The sequence below is a fragment of the Dermochelys coriacea genome, chromosome 6 (genome assembly GCF_009764565.3).
Source record: "Dermochelys coriacea isolate rDerCor1 chromosome 6, rDerCor1.pri.v4, whole genome shotgun sequence".
In the NCBI taxonomy this organism is placed as follows: domain Eukaryota; kingdom Metazoa; phylum Chordata; order Testudines; family Dermochelyidae; genus Dermochelys; species Dermochelys coriacea.
Genome location: NC_050073.1, coordinates 3951572 through 3973557, shown reverse-complemented (window position 1 = coordinate 3973557; position 21986 = coordinate 3951572). Strand labels below are relative to the sequence as shown.

The window sequence follows — 21986 nt, the reverse complement described above, 5'->3', positions numbered from 1 at the left end:
ATATTACACTAACACAATGTGGTATCTCCCCATGCATTGTTTTTTTTCCTCACAAATTTTTCACAAATAAGAAGTCACCCTTATTAGACTTAAATAAGGACTCCCCCAACACTGTAAGACCCCGTCTCAAAATCCATCACTTCTTAATATCTCACCCCCCTCCGCATTCTCCACCACATGTTGGACCCCGCAGTAGAGGTCTCCCTACAGGATGGGGAGCAGGCAGATACTGGACACCATGTTGGTATATAATACTCTAAATGCACTTTATTGATTACAAAACAAACCTTACTCAATCCACATTCACACCCCAAACATACTATACCAGAGTCTAAAGGGCAGAATGGTCCCGATGGCCAGTCGAGTTTCTTTCCAATCATAATATCATAAGATGCAGGGAGCCAGCGAAAACTGCATCTATATCCACATGGGGCTCTGGATCAATAAACTACTCTGATTTGAAGAAATCATAGGCACCCATTTACAGTCCATTCTGTTGTGTCATTGGTTCTTTGCCTTTGTTTACTAGGCCTTCTCCCCACACAACTCTAAAGAGACAATCCTGGGTGGGCCACCATGATCCAAGGTGTGTCATTTCCTCCAATTCTTATACAATTTTATATCAGTCCAGCTGGTGTTGTTTCCTTTTCTGTGGATTCTCCATATTTTTCTCGGAACATAACAAAATTGATTTTGCACAAAGAGTTCTAACAGTCCTTGACTGTGAGTCTTTGCTTCTGTTGCCAACTTGCAACACATGTATTCACATCAGGCACACGTCATTCATGCCAGGCTTCACTGACCTATAACATGTTACATGGAGATATGAATCACAATGGATATTGAGATAGATAGATAGATAGATAGAGATATAGATCCCAGCACACAGACAACTTTACACACTACTAAGCTAATACAACCTCACACAAATCCACAGTGGAAACGCCACATTTCCCCAATGAGACAATCATGCACAAAGCTGTACAACACAGACAGAACTGCACTGGAGAACCACATACACAAACACGCACAACTATACACAACTGAACTGAGCTCCTCCCCCACCCACAACGGTCCAGAAACCAACACCCCCCCCCCCCCCTTGGGCCTGCCTCTTTCTTTTGACCCTTTAAAAACTGTTGTATAGATAATCAATCATAATCACCAAACATGCATAGTCTACAGAGGACTGTTCCCACCAGCCAGAGTGACCATGGTTGATGGTCTTGCCCCAGGCATTGTAGAGTGAAGTTCCCACATCTGGCTCAATCCTGAGAATTCACCAGGTGGAGTCAAGGTATGCACCCCTCTGCACGTCGATGGAGAGTTGAGAACACAATATGCTGAGGTTTCCAATCATCCTGGCGACATTGCTGAAGAGCATGCAACGCTGCTTGGAACACAGCAAGGAAGGCCAGATCTTTGCGAGATTGCAACATTTCACCCAAAGTCAAACCACTTTATGGCCAGGATTTGACCCTGACAGCCGGTATGGAATGTATTTAGTTGCTACAAATCTGCCCGTAAGAGGGTTCAGGTTTCTGACCTGTACATTAATGCAAGTAGGACACAGGTTTGATGGACCCTGAACTGGGTCTCAGTGCAGAGAAGTTTTTGCATCGATAGGCAAGACATGGTCTTCATGGCCTCCTAATCATCAGAGGGTGTCTGGTTTGCTGTGACTGCTTGATCTCTGCAGAGGCCTAGGTAGATAAATTCATCCACACTTTCCACAATACTTGACCTGACCTGCTCTGGGGGTTTCTGGTGGCCCAGCTCTGAGGTTTTGGACTTTGGTCTTCTACCACAAGACATACAACTGGGAGTGTCTTGGAACCCTTGAAGGGCAGGGCTGAAATTTTCTGGCTGCTTCATGAGAAAGACAACATGATCAGCATGGTCTTGGTTAGTGGCCACATCTTGGCCAGCCTGGATTGCAGCATATGGAGCTGGAAGTCCTAATCTCCAGGTGAGAGCTCGATGGAATTGTGCCCTGAATAGGTATTACAGATTGTTATATCACCACCGCTACCAAAAAATCACCGAATTGAGTGAACTGTATCTCAGTGCCAGGTGAGGGATCCCTGTATAGATAGCCGTGGCACCCTGGGCAGGGGAACAGGGGGACTCCCATCACAATAGGGCCCTGATTTTGATTCTCGTAAAAAAATGTGTTGGTTTTTTTTATAAAAGTTGTCAATGTCTTCTAGTTCTCGATGCTTATTTTTATCCCGAGTGTTTCCAAAATCATTTTGATTGTTTATTTACCTCCAGCTAGTTTTCTGTTGAGGCTTTTGATCAATGGAGAACTGCCAGAATTGGATTAAAAATAAATGAAGAGAAAAAAAAAAAAAGAAAACACAAGCCTGTTTCAAACACCCCTTCCTTAAAAGCTACATAGTGAGAAGGCCCCGATTCTGCCACAAGTAGATTTCATGCATTAAGTCTCTCTCAACTCCTCATAACATTGATTGAAATGGTTGGAGAGACAGCTCTGAATTGTGACATCTCACAAAGTTGCAGGAGAGAGATCTTTGGGTTATGACAACTCATGAAGTTGTGGGAGAAAGACCTCTGGGTTATAATGTCCTGTGAAGTTGTGGGGAAAAGACCTCTCTCTTTACTGCTAAGATGAGATCTTGCCAATCTCTTTACTTCCCCACTCTGTGTTTATAAAGATCCCTGAAACTAAAATAGACACATCCTCCCCTCAAAAAAAAAAAGCATAAAATTATTACTTAAAAAGGGCATTTTAACAGCAGTCACTTCTCTAAAGGAATCTGGGTTTCCTTTGGTTTTAGAAAAGGTTTCCCCACGTGAATCAAAGAAGCAAATAACTGACTTAAGGAGAGGGTGAGGGGTGGGTGCAAGACCTGGCTAAGCAGAGAGCAGGAATTCTAACTAGTTACTTTGAAGATTCAGTGGCCACCACTGTCAAAAGCAGCGAGTGATTAGGAGTGTCTCAGTTTTTATGGGAGTCAAATTGGGGGAGACCCCCTTACAAGGAAAGTGATTTCCCCAGAAAGTGCTGAGTGCTCACTCTCTGAAAATCAGGCTCAGCCTGAGTACCCCAAACAGAACCTCTACCCCACCCTAGAAGTGGTTGCCTCTCAGGGTCGGATGAGAAATCCCTGTATAAACAGCCCCCACGTCCCACTGCAGAGGTGGTTGCACCTCAGCACTGAGTGTGGGACCATTTTATAAATAGCTGTTACACCCCATCCCAGAGGTGGCTGCAGCTCAGTGCTGGGTGATGCACTCCTATGTGAACAGCCCCCTTAATATGAACAATGTGTGAAAAATCGGAACAGGTTGTGGGGGGTAATAAGAACCTATATAGGAAAATGACCCAAAAATCAGGACTGTCCCTATAAAATCGGGACATCTGGTCACCCTAGCTGCATCTCAGTGCCAGACAAAGGATCCCTGTATAAACAGTCCCCTTGCCCTACTCCAGAGGCAGCTGCATTTCAGCACTGGTGGTAGCAATAGGGGGAAATTTTAAGGCAAAATGTCCAATATTAACACGGTCAGAGAGCTAGACATACAGAAATAGGCTGGGGAATACCGACAGATGAGAAATCAGTGAATCAGCCTGATTTATATCTTCCTGTGCAGGCAGAAAGCTGAAGGGATCTGCTAGCCAGCTATGACTGGTCATGGCTGAGGTTTCTCTCACCAGCCTTGTATACAACGGCACACTCCAAACACTTCACATCATGGCAGATCCCCATCCCATGATAAAGTGTGAGCGGGGGAATGGTCCTGCTATTGTGGGGAACTTTCCTGGCTTCTGCACTACCTCGGTGAAGTGGGCTAGCGAAAGGATCTGAGTCCTTGCTCCCACTTCCTTTACCCAGTGGCCTCCCTGCCCTTGAGGGCTCCCCTTCCACTCTCCTGTGGGGCAGAGTCCTCGTAACCCCAACAAGGCTGGGCCCAGGATTCCTGGGGGGCTCGACCCCCAACCCTGCTGTGGTCACCTAGGACAGGGGCTAGGGTGTCCCCACTCTGGGGTGCTCTCTGCACTGGACATTTCCCTGGCCCACTGATCATTACATACAGTTCAAAGCAAATGCGATGTATTAAACAGCAACTAATTAAAAAATAAAAGGAAAAAATGGGAAAGGTTAAAGGAAAACCCGTCACGCCGCTCCGGGGCACGGGGACACCACCACCAACGTCTCTGGAAGATAGGGGAAGTTCACAGTCTGTTCCTCACACCTCCCAGGGCTCCTGCTCAGCCCTGGCTGTGCCACAGGGATGCCGTGAGTCGGACACTTGCTCTGGCAGTGGCCACACACCTCCAGGCTTTAGGTGACAGGACCCTTCTTCCCAGCGTTGCCCCGGCCCCCCACATTGGGGTTATGATCCCCCTCCAAGTCTGGTACCTGCAAGGCCTCTTGGCTGGGGGCATCTCCCTGCATTGGGCCCACTGCCCAGGGTCCCCCTTGCTCTCCCCAGCTGCTACCTGCACCCAGCTCCAGCCCCTTCTCCACTCTGCCTCCAGCACAGCTCCTTGGGCTGCTCCTCTGATTCCCATTGGAGTGGCTCCACTCCCCAGCTCCGCTCAGGCTCCTGCTCTCTCCTTAGCTTGGCCCCACTCTCGTCCAGGCTGCTCCAGCTCACATTGAGGATGGGACACACACACACGCGCACCCCAGCCTCCTGACTCCTCATTGGGCTGCCCTGTCAATCAGGCTAACCTGGAGCGTCAGTCTCTTCCCATTGCGTCTGGGGACTGTCAGTCTTGGGACTGATTTCCGATCAATCCTTCCCCTTTTTTTTGGCACTGGGAGATGGCCAACCAAAAAACCCAAAACCCTCTAAGTTTCAGTAAAGGACCAACAGTCCCCTTATAAAAGTGAATTGGGGAGGGGCACCTGGTATCACTTGAGGAGGCAGACTGGATCTCCCAAGGGACACATGCACCTCTTTCCTTTGGTCATCCACCCAGAGGTCAGGGAGAGGGGCTCGCACACAACCTCAGCAGGGCAGGGGCCCCAGATTGCCTCCTCTCACAATCACTGCTCTGCCAAACTGTGCCCTCTAATGCCTCCACCGTTCAAGACAGCTGCACTGAGCACAGTGAATGCAGCTGAAGTGCATGCAGATAATTCCCGCTGGCTATTACCAGCTCCAGGGGGCAGAGTTAAGGTTACAGGGACAAGTGCCTTAACTCTTCATTTCCTGGTTTTTGTTAAGTTTGAGCTTAGCTGAACTCGGTGCTCTGGAAGGGCAGGAGACTCCACGGGGCAACCATAACTCTGCATTAACAGAGTTTTTTTGGCTGGGAATCCACATCTGGGTAGGGTTACCAGCTATCTGCCCAGCAAAGCACACAACTCGCCTCGAGCTGAAATGCAGCTGATCCCGGGGTGGGATACTGTAGCTAGGTATTAGCCATGCAGCAATAACACACAAGGAGCCCTGACTCAGCCCTGAGGTGCAGCTCTCTCCAGGTGGGGTGCAGAGGCTGTTTATTGGAGGATTCCTTGCCTGGTGCAGAAAGGCAGCTGCCTCTTGGCTGGGGTATGGCAGAGTAGCCTCCGTATGAATAGAGTTTATAACCCTTTTGCAACTGTCTGAACTTCTCACTCCATCGGGGTTGATCTGTCTCACCATCTCCTGCACATTTCTGACATACCTCTAGGCCGGATCTCTTTCAGTCTCAACTTCCCTTTCCTCTACCCTTGAGCACAAGCCTGTCTGAGGCTGTTTCCAAATCCTGGATGCCAGACAGCTGCAGCTTTGCTTGACTGGTCATGGCACTTCTGCCTTCCAAATTATTCTCCTTCCCTCCCCCCACCCCGCCCCCAGCTCTTTGTGCTAAAAGAATGTAGACAGCCACCCCATTTGCAGAAAAGGAAGCTGCGCCCAGCCCACAAAGAGCTCTGCCAAGGGCAGACTGGCGAAATAAGCTAAGGCATGTGCTTGCTAAGTGGCTGATTGCTGGAGCTGCTTAGAAAGTGGGGAAACAATTCTTCAGCACTCCAAGTTGCATCTGCGGCCCCTGCTACCCCTGTGCCATAGAGGCCACTCATAATCCTTAACATATTTACCCTCACAAATCCGTACCCATTTCCCAGATGGGAACTGAGAGACAGAGAAACTACCTAAGGTCACACAGGAAACGTGTAGCAGAGTAGGGAACTGAATTTCTAGCATCTATATGCCAAGCTGGTACCCTAAGCAGTAGCCCAGCCATTCTTTTTTGTTTTGCAGGTTTTGAAACAAGCCTCATTTTAAAATGTATTTTTAACCAACTTCTTCAAATGGAATGATGTCGGATTGGAGGGAGGTGTCCAGGGGGGTTCCTCAGGGATCTGGTCTGGGTCCAGTGCTGTTTAACATCTTTATTAATGACCTGGATGTAGGAAGAGAGAGTTTACTGGTCAAGTCTGCAGATGCCTCAAAGCAAGAGGGGTTGCCAACACTTTGGAGGATAGAGTTAAAATGCAGAGGGATCTCGATACATTGGAGAACTGGGCTACAGCCAACACAATGAAATTCAACAAAGAGGTGCTATACTTAGGGAAGAAAAACCAAATGCACAAATACAGAATGGGGGGGAACTGGCTTGGCAGCAGCAATGCTGAGAAGGATCTGGGAGTTGTGGTGGGTCACAACCTCAACATGAATCAGCAAAGCGATGCTGTTGCAAAAAAAAATAAAATAAAATAAAATTAAGTTGCAATAACAGATGCATAGCATGCATGTCATGGGAGGTGATGGTACCGCTCTATTTGGTGCTGGTTAGGCCTCAGTTGGACTACTGTCTCCAATTTTGGTCACCGTTGTATAGAAAGGATGCAGAGAAACTGGAAAGGATCCAGAAGCGAGAGACAAAGGTGATCAAAGAGGTGGAGTGCAAGCCATAGGAGCAAAGGCTGAAGGAACTGGATATGGTTAGTTTGGAAAAGAAGCGATTAAGGGGGGACATGACAACGATCTTCAAATATTTGAAAGGCTGCCATAAAAAAGATGGAGAAAAGTTGTTCTCTCTTGCCAGAGGGCAGGTCAAGAGGGAATGGGTTCAAACTTTAGTACAGCAAAACAGATTTAGATTAAATTTCAGAAAAGTTTTCCTGTCAGAACAGTAGGACAATGGAACAGAGCTGCCAACGGAGGTTGTGGAAGCTCCTTCACTGGAGGTTTTCAAAAGGAGGCTGGATCGCCATCTGTCATGGGTGGTTTAGACACAACAAATCCTGCATCATGGTAGAAAGTTAGACTAGATGACCCTTGCAGTCTCTTCTAAGTGTGTGGTTCTATGATTACTGACATTTTCACGAACCAAAACCCTCAACCACGAACTGGCTTTTGGTTCATAAAAAAATGTAAATGATTGTGGAAACAACCTTGATAAAAATAAGTCACAAAACCCAGAAAACATTGACAGCTTTTACCAAAGCTTTACATTTTTCTTTCCGGAATCAAAATCAGGGCCCCATTATGCTGCAAAGTTCCTTTACCCAAATTCACATATCCACAGTCTGTTTTAAAAGGCAGCAACAATTGTTAAGGTTTCCTGACAATCCCTATGAAAAAAACCCTGTTTTCAGTGACTTATAACTTTCCCAAACTTTAATTATTTTGGGGTGAAACTGGATGGCCTCTGGATTCACCCTCAAATTAGTGCTGGCTGAAAAATGGAATTTCCATTTTGTGGAAAAGGTTGTGATTTTTGGAGTTTTGTTTTATCCTGACTTGAGACAAAAAGCTATATTTTTAAAATGTTACACTAGACCAAAACACCAAGATAACTTTGTGTCCACAACATCGAAAGGATCAGTTTTAACGATTTGACACATTTTGATTTGAAGTACTTGTGGCACCTTAGAGACTAACAAATTTATTAGAGCATAAGCTTTCGTGAGCTACAGCTCACTTCATCGGATCCGATGAAGTGAGCTGTAGCTCACAAAAGCTTATGCTCTAATAAATTTGTTAGTCTTTAAGGTGCCACAAGTACTCCTTTTCTTTTTGCGAATACAGACTAACACAGCTGCTACTCTGAAACCTGTCATTTTGATTTGAAAATATGTCCAAATGAAATGTTTTGAGTCAAAAATGTCAAACCTAAAACGTTTTGATCTTTGTCACCTTGGAAGATGAAGGCCACTAGTGGTCATTTTGATTTCTAATTCCACTGCTTCACTGCAGAAAAAGGACGATAGGAATACGCCGGGGGGGGGGGGGAGGGAAATGACATGGTAAAGTTGAAAAGAAACAGGAAACTTGGAAAGAAATCCTAATGTCAGAATGAAGTGAAACAGTAAAGTAAAAAAATGAAATAAAAGAGCCATTTAAAAAATTGTTCTGCTATAAATTTGTTGAAATTTTGTCAGCATTGACAAAAATTAATTACAATTTTTAGCTTTGACAAATTGGTAATTTTTGACAAAAAAAATTCATTAGACAATTCCCTACCAGTTCTGTTTCAGATGTCCTTAATAGTTCACTTAAGGTAGGGAAAGGAGTACTTGTGGCCCCTTAGAGACTAACAAATTTATTAGAGCATAAGCTTTCGTGAGCTACAGCTCACTTCATCGGACTCTTTTCTTTGACTTACAGGATAATTTTGCCACTCACTAAAGTACTGAGTTGTCAGTCCTTAGCTTCTGCTTCTAAGAAGAACCTTCAACTTCCAGTCTAGGCTTTCAATCTGAACATTTGTTTGTGCAGGGATTTACCCCTATTATTTTTAACTTCAAACTCTTACTCAAATTCTATTCTCCTGCAGTTTCGCTTTCTGTCCCTGTCTTCGAGGAATCTTTCTGTCTTTCTCCAGGCCCCATCTCAAATCTGTTCTCTTGAAACTAGCTCTTTTCTCTTCTTCACTGTCCTGCAAAACATGATGCTATTCAGAGCCACAAAGAATCTTCTCACAAGACAGCTGTTTCTTCTGGGTAAGGTGCAAAAATGGCCTTGTTTTATCTCGCAATATTCCACACAGCACACACCTTATTTTTAACACAGAACAAGCTCATATTCCTTGTTAGTGCAAAGGGGTATATCTAATTCCCTGACCCATCTGAGCCAGCCAGTCTGGAACTGGTGCCTTATAAATGAACGGCCTCATATCCCATTCCTTGCCCTCCCCGAGTCAGTCACGGCAAACTTAGCTTGGAGCTGGTGTTCCCTAGAAAGGCAAGGCCCCATATTCCATTCTCTATTCCCTAAGCCAGCCAGTCCCTCTGCCATAGGGCAGGATCAGAATGGGATCCCCTAGAGTGGAAAGGCCTCAGTCCCCATTCTCCACCCTCCCCCACAAACCACCTTTCCCTCTGCCTTTGGGGCTGGATTGGAGCCAGCATTCCCTAGAGGGGAAAGGGGCCATATCTCATTCCCCACCCTCTAAGTTATCTCACATTGGGTCCAGACCAGAGCTGGTGCCTCTAAAAAGGAAGGGCCCTCTGTCCCATTCCCCATCTCCTTGAGCCAGCCAGCACACCTCCTGTTTCAATATATTTATTGATGTGTTAGTTACAAACCAGAATAATGACAGACACTGAGAGAAGCAGAAATACAGTTTGCTGCCTCTACAAACAGACAAGCTGAATATGGGGCTAGCAGATTGTCCCTCAATTGGGATCAGGTTGGGTGAATTAGCAATTCTCCTCTGCACTGTTCCCAGAAAGGACAAGATATTGGCCAAACAATGAACCAGGTTTATGACCAGAAACAGTATTCCAGGGCATTACTGCATCAGCTCAGAAAATGGACCCATATGACCCAGTATCCTGCCTCCTTGCTGCCCCAGATCAGACCCATGGGCCCATCTAGCCTGATATTTCATCTGCTCCGGATGTCACTCCGGATCAGACCAATGGACTATCTTGCCCAACATCCTGTCTCCAGCAGCGGCCCTCATCAGCTGCTTCCAAGGAAGGTGCAAGAAGCCCTGTCCTGGGCGATTATAAAATAAATTACCCACAGTGAAAGTTTCTTCCTCGCTCTGCTACATTAGTGTCTGGCTAATGCCCAGAGCCATGACGGCTTAGATCTCTTATACATTTTTGTCTCATACAGTGATTTTCAACCTTTTTCCATTTGCAGATATCTAAAAAAATTTAAAATGGAGATATGGACTCCTTTGAAAATCTTAGATGTAGTCTGCAGACCCCCAGGGGTCCGCAGACCACAGACCGAAAACTACTGTTTTATGGTAACAACAAGCTTTCACTGACCCCTTAGAAATAGTTTGCGGACTGACCACGGGTTGAAAACCACTGGTCTAGTAGATATGTTCATGTTCCATATAAATCCTTTCCCCTCAATCCTACTGAAGTCTCAGCCTCCATTGTATCATGTGGCAGGGAGTTCCAATTGCTGATTAAACGTCATGTTTTTCAAAAAGCATTTAAAGTTGACCAATGGGAAACATGCACAAACAAAAACAGAGCAAAACAAACAACTGCCCCCCCCCCCATTCTTAGACCCATGCAAGGCAGTTATGCTGGAGATTTAATACAGGCAAATATGACCAATGTTCACTGCTTGGGACACAGACAGAGATGTGTGGTTTGTGGGTAATTCTACCATAAGCAGGTGAAACTCCCAAGACACAAAAGGTGGGTGGAACCCACAATGTGAGTTTATACTATCCTTTTGTGGCTAGAGCAAAGCAAAGAGTTATGAGTCTATTTCCTCTAATGTACAGCATAAGCAACAAAGGCTCATCTTGTTCTGATCCAGAAGTCCCCAAATTTAGTTCCCCAAAGATAACTCAGATAAAGGGCCCCAACATTTCAGGCAAGTCGCAGATGGCCCTAAATAACACAGACACTCCAGGAGGATTGAATCACCCAGTCAGAGCCCATAAGGAAAGTGAGATCAGCTTTTGAAATGGGATTGCTTGGACCTCCCTTCTAAAGGTGGGTCTGAAGGGGACTGTGCATTAATGATTCTTGCAGAGCAAGGGGTGAAGGGGGAAATTAACCTGACTTGAGGCACTGCACCTCCCCCTACTCCAAGCAGCATTTAGACATCTCTTTATTAGGGCCCTACCAAATTCATGGTCCATTCTTGCAAATTTCACAGCCACAGGGTTTTAAAAATCTTGACTGTCACAGTTTCAGATATTGAAATCTTGAATTTCACAGTGTTGTAACAAAACATGAATACGTATTTGAAAATGGCAAAAGAAACACACAAAGCCCTTAAGATTCAGCGTTTCTCAAACTGGGGTCCCAGTCCAAGAAGGGGTTGCAAGGATATTGTAGGGGGTCACAGTATTGCCACCCTTGCTTCTGTGCTGCCTTCAGAGCTGGGTGGCCGGAGAGCAGTGGCTGTGTGCCAGGTGCCCAGCTCTGAAGGCAGCACTGCTGCCAGCAGAAGCACAGAAGGGTGGCAATACTGTGACCCCCCCACAATAGCATTGCACCTCCCTTTTGAATCAGGACCAGTTTGACAAATGCTGTGTACTTCTGTGTACTTTTACCATATAGGGTACTTTTATAGTATAGGATAAAAGTAAATAAAAGACCAGATTCCACAGGGGAGACCAGATTTCATGGTCCATGATGTGTTTTTCATGGCATGAATTTGGTAGGGCCCTACTTTTTATATTCCACCAACTGTCCACCAAAGCATAGATCCCTTTAGGGGTTGCTTTGGCTTCTGGTTCCTTCCTCCCTTCGCCCTGCCCCCTCCCCCCACCTACATGTTCCCCAAGAAATAAACAGAACACCTCCTTCCACCATAATCTAGCTGCTGCTGCTTCTGTATTTCCTCCCCTTTTCAATCCTCATTGTCTAATTTCCTAACCCACTTACTTATTCTGCAAGGTAAAAATACCCAGACATCTATGGACAACTTTGCAAAAGTCCAGAAATAGCCTCAAGTCTTCCAGGAAACCAGAATTGATGCAGGATTCCTCTCTAGTTAATGATGGTGTAAAGCTGGAGCGACCATCTTCCCCCATGACCATCTCCCCACACTGAAGTTAAGGGAGTTAGGGCTGGATTCTGATCTCAGCGACCTCAGTGTAAATCCAGAGGGACCCTATTGATGTTAATGAAATCAAGGCATATTCTGATCTCAATGGCCCTCGTATGAATCTGGAATGACCCCACTGTCATCCATGGAAGATGAGTTACAGCTGGATTCTAATCTCAGTGACCTTGGTGTAAATCTGGAGTGACCTCATTGACATCATTCGAATTACACTGATGTAAAATGGCCATGTAAGTGAGAGCAGGATCAGGTTCCTGGTTTCAATCCCCCTAAAAAGAAGAACTAATGATGGAGACATTGGGGTGAATCCTCACCTGGTATATCTCACTAGAACTCCATTCACTGCAATGGAACCATGCCAATTCACACCATCTGAGGATCTGACCATTGTATCCCACCCTCAAGGGGAGTATTGGTCACCCTGGAATCAAATTGCCCTGGGAGAAGAGAGTTGACTCTATTTGAGGCAATATATTAATTCACCCAAAGTCGTTAGGATGGACCTGAGTGGAGACATCGTATCACACTGACCTTAGTCTAGATACCACCTGGGAAGAACTGGCACTCTTGGATACAGTTGTATCAAACCAACCAGGACAAAAGAATTGACAATGGTGGAAACATTGTACCAAGTTCTCTGAAAAGAGGAAGAGTGACTCTATTGGAGACAATGTATCAATGCACCCAAGGAAAGAGACTGGATCTCACTGAAGACATTGCATCAAACGGACCCTGGCCTAGGCACCTCCAGGGAAGAATTGACTTTCTTGGAAACATTGAATCAAATCATTTAGGGAAAGGAGAAATGACCCTGCTGGAAACATTGTATCAAATGTGGCAGGTAAAGGGGGGTGACTCCACTGGAAACACTGAATCAGATGGACTCTGCTGGAGACATTGTTTCAAATCCTCCAGGAGAAGAGCATTGACTCTACTCGCAACACTGTTAATCAGCCTGACCCTGGATAATACACGGTATGAAATCCTCCAAGGGACCAGCCGTGACTAGTGGCACCACCAACCCAAGCTGACCCTGAGGGAGATATTGGGTCAAGTTCCCCAGGAGGCCATGTTGGGATTCCTGCTCCGTGACTGGGGAGCTGAAGGCCCTTCCCTCTGCCCCAGGCTCACAGGATCTCCCTGGTGTGTGTGCGCCAGTGCTTGACCAGGGTGGAGCTGCGCCCGAAGTCCTTGCCGCACTGGGTGCAGTGGTAGGGTTTCTCATGGCGGTGGCTCCGCTGGTGGTCCGTGTAGTGGGAGTTCTGGGAGAAGCCGCGCCCGCAGTCGGGGCAGACGTAGGGCCTCTCGCCAGTGTGGGTGCGCTGGTGGCGGATGAGGTTGGAGCTGCGGCTGAACTTCTTCCCGCACTCGGTGCACCTGTAAGGTTTCTCGCCACGCTGGGTGCGCTGGTGCTGGAAGAGGTCGGAGCTGCGGCTGAAGCCCTTCCCGCAGTCAGGGCAGATGTAGGGCCGCTCCCCGGTGTGGATGCGCTGGTGCTTGATGAGATCCGAGCTGCGGCTGAAGCTCTGACCGCAGTCGGGGCACTGGTAGGGGCGCTCCCCGGTGTGGGTGCGCTGGTGCTTCACCAGGTCGGAGCGCTGGCTGAATCCCTTCCCGCACTCGGGGCAAGTATTGGGCCGCTCCCCGGTGTGGGTCCTCCAGTGCTGGATGAGGGTGGAACTGCGGCTGAAGCTTTTCCCACACTCAGTGCAGTGGTAGGGGCGCTCCCCCGTGTGCACCCGCTGGTGCTGGGCCAGCAGGGAGCTCCGGGTGAAGCTCTTCCCACACTCGCTGCAGATGGTCGGGGGGGCCTCGCGGCAAGGGGGCTTCTTGGGGGCTCGTCTGGGCTGGGTGGGCGCCAATGGGAGAGGCAGCCCTGGGGGCTTTTCCCACTGAGATTCCAGGACTGAAAGGGTTTGGGAGCTAGGAGGGTGCTCAGAGGTTTGCCGCAGGGCTGGAACCTGGGATAAAGTCTCATCAGACAACGCCCCATCTGAGTCCTCTTCTATGGACTCATTCCCACCAGGCATCGTCCCATGTGGATCTTCTCCCATGGAAACATCCTCAGCAGGTGATGCCCCATCTGGATCTGCTCCCACAGGCCCATGCTGCTGGGGACTCTCCTCATTCATCCTGCCACCTGCAGGGAGAGAGAGAATCCAGCCAGGGCTCATTCCCTGGGGTTGCCAGGTGTCCAGTTTTCAACCAAACACCTGGTCGAAAAGGGACCCTCCCTGGCCCGGTGAAAATGAGCGCGTGAGAGAGAGTGGGGGAGAGTGAGCGATGGAGGGAGCGGGGTGGGACCTCGGAGAAGGGGCGGGGCCTCCGAAAAGGGGTGGGGCAGGGGTGTTCCAGTTTGTTGGGTCAGAAAGTTGGTCTGCTCAGTTGATAAACCCCCCGGGGATGGCAAAGGGGTTTGTCACTGAGCAGAAAACCTGAGGGGCAGGAAGTCAGTTCCCCTAAACACTTCCCCAGTAGGGAGAGGACAGGCTGGTTCTGCCCCAATAGCCCAGCTGAGCCCTCAAAGGCTGGGGGAGGGGAGGGCTCCTGCCAGGGGTGGGAGCTGGGAGTGAGATCAGCCATGAGGACAGGGCACCTGCTGGGGACGATACTGAGCAAGACGAGACAGAACTGGGGGGCTCCCGGTGGCTTTGCTGGGATCCCACCTGTTCTCTTCACTCCTGGCCACTCTCGGAACCAGTGTCACTCATTGCTCACCTTTGTGGGCACCTTTCAGGCTCTCCTGTTCCTCAGCACCCCGGAGATGCGGGACACACGGCTCTTCCTCTCCCTGCATCTCGGTGATCATGGCTGGGACGGGGAATCCTGCTGGCAGGGAAGGAAATAGGTGAGTTTGTTACATCTCCCCCGAGGGCTCAGTACAGACGCTGCTGCCTGATTGTAAACCTTGCCCTGTTCTGTGCATACGGGTAGGGGAAGATCCAAGCAGAGGTGACATTTCACAAGGGCCTTTTGGGCTCTTCCATAGAGAATCAGTGACCAATGCCATAATGACGGAGAGTCCTGGCTCCCAGCCCTCCCCCTGCTGTAACCCCCCAGACCCCACTCCCCTCCCAGAGCTGGGATAGAACCCAGGAGTCCTGACTCCCTGCCCCACTGCTCTAACCCCTAGACCCCACTCCCCTCCCAGAGCTGGGGAGAGAACCCAGGGGTCCTGGCTCCCTGCCCTCCCCCTGCTGTAACCCCCCAGACCCCACTCCCCTCCCAGAGCTGGGATAGAACCCAGGAGTCCTGGCTCCCTGCCCTCCCCCTGCTGTAACCCCCCAGACCCCACTCCCCTCCCAGAGCTGGGATAGAACCCAGGAGTCCTGGCTCCCTGCCCCACTGCTCTAACCCCTAGACCCCACTCCCCTCCCAGAGCTGGGGAGAGAACCCAGGGGTCCTGGCTCCCTGCCCTCCCTCTGCTGTACCCTCCACCCCCAGACCCAACTCCCCTCCCTTTGGCGGTGCTCGGGGTTATTTAAAAGCCACATCCCTGCAGCTGAGCTGCTCTCTAATTCCCCCCCCCCATCCGGGGCACAGGGCTCCGCCTGCAGGACTCCCCGCGGCCCCGAACCCCTGTCCGGAGGGGCAGAAGCTCCGCCCGCTGGGGCCCGGGCCGAGGAGCCGCTCACCCGGCCGCCAGCAGCAGCTCAGCGGGGACAGGATGCGGTGCGCCGGCAACCCAGTCCCCAGGAAATCTTCCGGCCCCACCGTTCCTGCTGCCCGGGGAAGAGCCCGGACTCCTGGGTTCTCTCCCCAGCTCTGCGAAGGGAGTGGAGGCTGGGAGCCAGGACCCCTGGTTCTCTCCCCAGCTGTGGGCTCTGGGGGCGTGGGGTGGGGTTAGAGCAGGGAGGGGGAGCTGGGAGCCAGGACCCCTGGGTTCTCTCTTGTAAACACATGACCTGATTTAATAATGGCTGGGGCTATAGGAACAGGGGCAGGGAATTTTTGTTTAATGCCCGCTTTTTTAAAAAATAAGAAAATGCACCTTTTATAGTTTTCTCTGCCTCTTGTGGCTGGTCCACATGGAAGATAACAGCCTTCTATAGCTGCATGCTAATACTCCTTTATCTCAAGCACTAGAGGCTGTGGACTTTAAGGGCCTAGGTTCCAATGATGCTGATAAATAAGCGGAGGAAGCTTTGTTAAACTTGCATTGTTTGCAACCCAGAGATTGCAGCGTTATGTCAAAGCCCGGAAGTGAAACAGATTAGAAGCAAAAATGAAATTGACTGGACCCGATGCATTGCCTCACCTGCATGAAATGCAAAAAGGAAAGCATGCAGCCGGCATGAAGCCTTCCTGCTCTGCACATTGTGTGGCGACTTATTCCTGTTGCAACGCGAATCTAAAATGCCCCCACGAGGGTGAGTGGTTGATTCTGACCTGTTGTGTTTTAGACTCACTTTGCCCAAATGTGGCAAAAGATATGAGGTCGCGGAGAATCTCTTCTAATTAGGCCAGTTCAGCCATGTCAGATCCCACGCTCAGGCGTGTTCACTGTGTGTGGAGTAATAATAGATTAATACATTTTAAGGCAAGAAAGGGCCATTAGGATCATCTTAATCTGACCTGTTAACACAGGCCAGAACATTTCTCTTAGTAGCTCCTGCACCCATCTCATAACTGCTGGTGGAGCTAGATCTTTTGAAGAGAAATGCCCAATCTTGATTTCGAGTGATAAAAGAATCCATCACATTCCCAGATAAATTATGGTTAATCACCTTGAGTGTTAAAAATCAGACCTTTATTTCCTGTTGGAATTCACCTCCTCTCAGCTCCCAGCCTTTCGATCGTGCTACACATTTGCCTGCTAATATTTAATGATCTCATCGACTGTGTTTATTTAACAGAAATAATTCCACTGAGCTCGGCTGAAGAAAGGCAAAGGCATTTTTATCCAGAGACACTCCACCCCAAAGGATTACATCATCAGAACAGACACTCATTGGTGATTGGATCCCAAAGACAGGGGGAGATTTCTGTAGGTGCACAGAGAGGGAGCATTTTCTCCCTTCTCTGGGATGAGATGCCCTGTTGCAATGAATATGCACAAGACAGGGAAGTGCCAATATTTCTCCAGGACTCTTACCTCTGGATTTCCTGGGATTATTAGTTATTAAAATAATCAGTTTTACCAAGACACCAGTGCCTTGCAAATTTTTAACGGTGAGGGGAATTAAGCGATGGAACAGTTTACCAAGGGCTGTGGTGGATTCTCCATCCCTGGCAATTTTTAAATCAAGATTGGATGTTTTTCTAAAAGATCTGCCCTAGTTCAAACAGGGATTAATTCAGGAAAGTTGTATGGCCTGTGTTATACAGGAGTTCAGAGGAGATGATCTAATGGTCCCTTACAGTCTATGAATCCTTCTGTATATTTTATTCCAGTAGTGTCTAGTGATCCCAGTTTCTTTCAGGGCCCGTGTGCTGAAAAGAGGGGCCCCAGGTCAAAAAGGGGGGTTCCAGGTCCAACAAGGGGTAAGATTAAACCCCTCATTCAACACTAAAGAGTTGAAAGCGGTCTGGGGTTTCATGTCAAATTACTGGTGACTTAATCCCATGGTAACAATAACCAAATCTCTTTATCCTAGTGTGGAAGTAGAGAAAAGGATAAAGGGAATTTGAACGCAGATATCTTGACTTCTAGGAATAAAGTAAGAGTCAGGCTAACACTAGCTCTAATAATGTGAAATTTCAGGCAGGGCCTGAGCGAGTAGAACAAAAAAACGGTAAGAGATACTGTTTTTCGACCTTGTATTAGATAAGAATGGAATACATGCTGTAGCAGGAACTGCTGAGAAAAGTAAGATATCAGCAGAAATATGTATAAACAAGATGTGGTTGTTGATCATTATTGTTGGTAACAAATGGTATAAATGCTTGCCCTCAATGTTTAGCTAACGGAGATCTGCCTAGGGAGAGGAATCCCTGCCCGTGTGTACTCTCCTATGCAATTGCAATTGTTCATAATAGAGCTGCCTCTGGCTTGTTGCCTCAAAGTCAGAGTGAGGACATTGTTTTCTTCCACACTTGTATTAAAGATACACAAAAAGAAGGAAAAACAGTGAAGGCTGTGAAAAGCAAAGTCTTAAGTAAGGCTTTTATTTTCACAGTCCCCCTTATTCCCTTTCCTTTGAGCTGTAGGGTTTCTTTTTAAGCTTGTCTGACAGTCTTTTAGTGGCCAAGAAGTGGTGGCAGCCCCATCTAATTATCATCAACCAATCCGAACACATTTGGCTGACTGCGGCAATAAGCGCTCCCTCCCAATTCTCGGCTCTTTCAGCTCCCTGTCACGCCAGCCAGTGACTTTCCCTGGAGCTTTGCAGAACCCTTTGCGGGACCCCACTGCAGCAGAGGGCCCGGCCCTGGCACTACAGTAGCTGCAACATCACATTGCAGCAGAAAGTGGAGGCAATATCCAACCCAGGAATGGCAGCGTCCCATCCCTAGCGCGTGGTGCATCCCTGATCTCTACTACCGGGGCGGCCCCCAGGGGTCCCAGGCCGAGCATGGCAACAGCCTCCTCCTCGGTGTGTCCCGGGTGGTGCCGGGTCAGCTGGTGCTTGTGGCAGAAGCTCCTCCCGCACTGGGCGCAGCGGGAGGGCCGCTCCCCTGCGTGGAGGCGCCGGTGCTGCGCCAGGTTGGAGCTGAGAGGCAGAAGCCCTTCCCGCAGTCGAGGCAGCGTAAGGGGGTCTCCCCAGTGTGGGCGCGCTGGTGCGCTATCAGGTTGGAGCTCTGGCCGAAGGCAGCGCACAGGTAGGGCCGCTCGCCCGTGTGGGTGCACAGGTGGGTGACCACGCGCGGCTTCTGCCGGAAGCTCTTGTCACACTCGGTGCAGCCGTAGGGCCTCCCGGAGCCCTTGCTGCGCTCAGGGGCCCTCCTGTGCTCCCTGGGCCGGGGCGGCCTCACCGCGGCCGAGGGCTCGAAGAGGATGCCCAGCAGCCGGCCGAAGCCTCGCTCCTGGCGGCCGGATGTAGCAGTTCTGCCAGGCGGGGGTGCCCCGTGCTGGCTCCCCCAAGCCCTGCCCTGGCTGGGGTTCTGCATGGCCCACTTCCGGGCTATCCCTGGGAAGGTCTGCTGGGGCTGCAGCCTCTTGAGGCTTCCTTGGATGGGATTCTCCTGGCTCTGCCTCCAGCGCCTCTCGCCTGCTGGGAAAGGAAGAGAGATTCAGAGATGAAGGTGTAAATGGGCAGAGCCCCATTACCGACTGCAGGGGAGCACTGCTGATTTACACCCTCTGGGAATCTGGCCCCACGGACTCCAGGCCAGAAGGGGACCATAACATGATCATGGAGTCTGATGTCCTTCAGGGAACACACTGAGAAAATTTCACGGAATGATTCCTCAAGAGAATCCAGCTGGGGCTTGTTCCCTGCACTGGTGAGAGAGGGGTCAGCAAAAAGGTTTGTCACTGAGCAGAAAACCTGATGGGCAGGAAGCAAATCCCCCCCAAACCCTTCCTCGGGGCTGCCCCAACATCCCAGCTAAGCCCTCAGAAAAAGGCTGGGGGAGGGGAGGGCTCTTGCCAGGGGTGGGATCCAGGAGTGACACCTGCTGTGAGGACAGGGACCTGCTGGGGACGACACTGAGTGAGGGGAGACAGAAGTGGGGGGCTCCTGCTGGCTTGGCTGGGACCCCAGCTTCCCCCTTCACTCCGAGCTGGTGTCCCTCATTCCTCACCTGTGAGAGTGATCTCCCTTTCCTCAGATCCCTGGAAAGCCGGGACCCTTAGATCTTCCCCTCGCTCCATCCAGGAGATCACAGCCAGGTCGGGGACAGGGAATCCTGCTCGGGGGAAGGAAACAAGCGAGACGGGGCTCGGTGCAATCTTCCCCAAGGGCTCGGTGCAGAGAACTCACCCTGATTTTAATCCCAGCCCCGCTCTCTGTGGGGGGACACGGGATCAGAGTGGAGGGGGAAAGTTCACAGGGACCCTTTGGGGGCAGAGAGATGCCTGTGGGCAGGTGGGCTGTGCCCCCTCTGAGGGAGACAGGACTCTGCATTACGCTCCATGGGGCAGGAATTATCTCTGCTCTGGGTCTGTGCAGCACCGAGCACAGTGGGGACCTGGGCCCATGACTGGGTTTCTTAGGCATTACTATAATACACCTAATAAATGATGTACAGTGCCCAGCACAATGCGGTCTGGCCCATGACTGGGGTTCCTCGGGATTACCATAATACACTTAATATATAATATGCAGCACCCAGCACTGTGCCGTGGCTGAGGCTCAGAGGTGCCAGAGCCATATAAATAAAATACATCTCAGTGGTCAGAGGTGAGGGTCTGAGGGCTTCAGGGGCCACTCCCCCAGAAATCTATAGGGCTTGGGAAGAATCATGAGCTGAAGCCACCCTGGGTGCATAAGCCCCCCCCCCCGCCCATCCCCAGGGAGCAGGGGCAGCAGCGCCTCACCCAGCGAGATGAGAGTCTGGTAGTTCTCCTGCATGACATCCCTGTAGAGCTGCCTCTGCCCTTCATCCAGGAGGCCCCACTCCTCCCGGGAGAAATACACGGCCACCTCCTCAAACCCCACCGGCGCCTGGTGAGCAATTACAGGACAGACAGTGAAAACAACGCTGTTCACATTCTCTCTTGTGTAACTCCCCAAATGCCATTGCAGCGACCGTGGATACTCCCCAACCTGATCTATCCTGTCCCCCCTGCCCTGAGCCAGCCTGTCCCCCTCCCTGGGGCTGGACCGGAGCCAGCACCCCCTAGAGGGGAAAGACCCCCTTCCCTATCCCCCTTGAGCCAGCCAGTCCCCCTGCCCTGGGGCTGGATCAGAGCCAGCACCCCCTAGAGGGGAAAGACCCCCTTCCCCATCCCTCTTGAGCCAGCCAGTCCCCCTGCCCTGGGGCTGGATCAGAGCCAGCACCCCCTAGAGGGGAAAGACCCCCTTCCCCATCCCTCTTGAGCCAGCCAGTCCCCCTGCCCTGGGGCTGGATCAGAGCCAGCACCCCCTAGAGGGGAAAGACCCCCTTCCCCATCCCTCTTGAGCCAGCCAGTCCCCCTGCCCTGGGGCTGGATCGGAGCCAGCACCCCCTAGAGGGGAAAGACCCCCTTCCCTATCCCCCTTGAGCCAGGCAGTCTGCCCCACTCTGGGGCTGGATTGAAGCCGGTGCCCCCTAGAGGGGAAAGGCCTTGTGCCCCATTTCCCACTGTCCCCCTGCTCCGAATTAGCCAGCCCCCCCCCCCGCCCGAGGGCCCCAGAGCGGTTCTGATTCCCCAGTGGGGCTAGGGAACATTTCTAACCCCACTGCCCCACTGCATGCTTCTTATTAACCGGGTTTGTTACAGCAGCGCCCAAGGGGCAGAGCTCAGGGACTGTTTCCTACCGGGGCTGCCATCCCCCCCCCCGGCTGTCTGGGTCTCCTGCTGGGGGTCAGGTCCTTCTCCCCTCTCCTCCTCACTCTCTCTGCCTTCTGCTCCGCCGATCTTCCTCTCCGCTCCCTTCCTCTACAGCTGCTCCCCGGCCGGGACACACCGGGGGCCCGGCCCGCCTCTGTCCTTTGGGGGCAGCCCGAGGAGCCTGGGTCCTACAGCCGGGCAGGCCAGACGAGCACAGCGCTCCCTCCCCTCTGGCCTCCCCCGCCCCCCCGAGGACCCAGGAGTCCGGGCAGTCAGCAGCGTTATAAACACCATCCCTGGGAAAACATCCCAGCCGCTGCTGGTTCCTGCCACGGGCCGGCTCCGGGTCCAGCGCCCCCCGGGACAGATCGGCCTCGTGCCCCGGGCCCCCCTGCACCCGGAGCCAGCCGCGGCGTGGGGGGGGGAGGGTGCACTGCTGGGCTAGCCGGGCTGGAGTCTCCGGGGGAACCCGGGTGCCCCGAGGAAGGATTTCCCGGGGACACCCAGCCCAGAGGCTCCCACATTGGATCCCATCGTCCCGGGGAATCCTTAGCCCAATGCCCCCCCTTTAGCAGCCTCTGGGCGGGGGGTGCTAATTAACCCGTGGGGGGGGGGCAGGGAATCAGGACTCGTGGGTTCTAGCCCCAGCTCTGGGTGAGTGGGTTGAATA

General features: G+C 50.7%; 2 protein-coding genes across 7 annotated transcripts; both read right to left on the bottom strand.

Annotated features, from left to right (window-relative positions):
- Nucleotides 1-486: 486 nt before the first annotated feature.
- LOC119856488 (zinc finger protein 629-like) lies at nt 487-15787 on the bottom strand. Of its 4 annotated transcripts, XR_006282268.1 has the most exons (4): nt 14677-15030; nt 12490-14098; nt 12273-12395; nt 487-803 (listed from the first exon to the last, which is right to left on the bottom strand). XR_006282268.1 is itself a non-coding variant. In XM_043517308.1 (3 exons), exons 2-3 carry the CDS (start codon nt 14765-14767, stop codon nt 13086-13088), a joined length of 1104 nt encoding a protein of 367 aa, XP_043373243.1. In that variant the 5' UTR covers nt 14768-14784; nt 15594-15787; the 3' UTR covers nt 10349-13085. The 4 variants fall into 4 exon arrangements, 1 of the variants encoding a protein (XP_043373243.1); XR_006282269.1 differs by lacking the exon at nt 12273-12395; XR_006282267.1 differs by lacking the exon at nt 487-803 and having other exon boundaries at nt 10349-12395.
- A 1928-nt stretch (nt 15788-17715) lies between these two features.
- Nucleotides 17716-21784, bottom strand: LOC119856554 (zinc finger protein 316-like). Of its 3 annotated transcripts, none has more exons than XM_038404190.2 (4): nt 21304-21784; nt 20381-20507; nt 19645-19749; nt 17716-19112 (listed from the first exon to the last, which is right to left on the bottom strand). In XM_038404190.2, exons 1-4 carry the CDS (start codon nt 21313-21315, stop codon nt 18517-18519), a joined length of 840 nt encoding a protein of 279 aa, XP_038260118.1. In that variant the 5' UTR covers nt 21316-21784; the 3' UTR covers nt 17716-18516. The 3 variants fall into 3 exon arrangements, with proteins under 3 accessions (XP_038260118.1, XP_038260119.1, XP_043373259.1); XM_038404191.2 differs by having other exon boundaries at nt 17716-19109; XM_043517324.1 differs by lacking the exon at nt 19645-19749.
- Nucleotides 21785-21986: the final 202 nt, after the last annotated feature.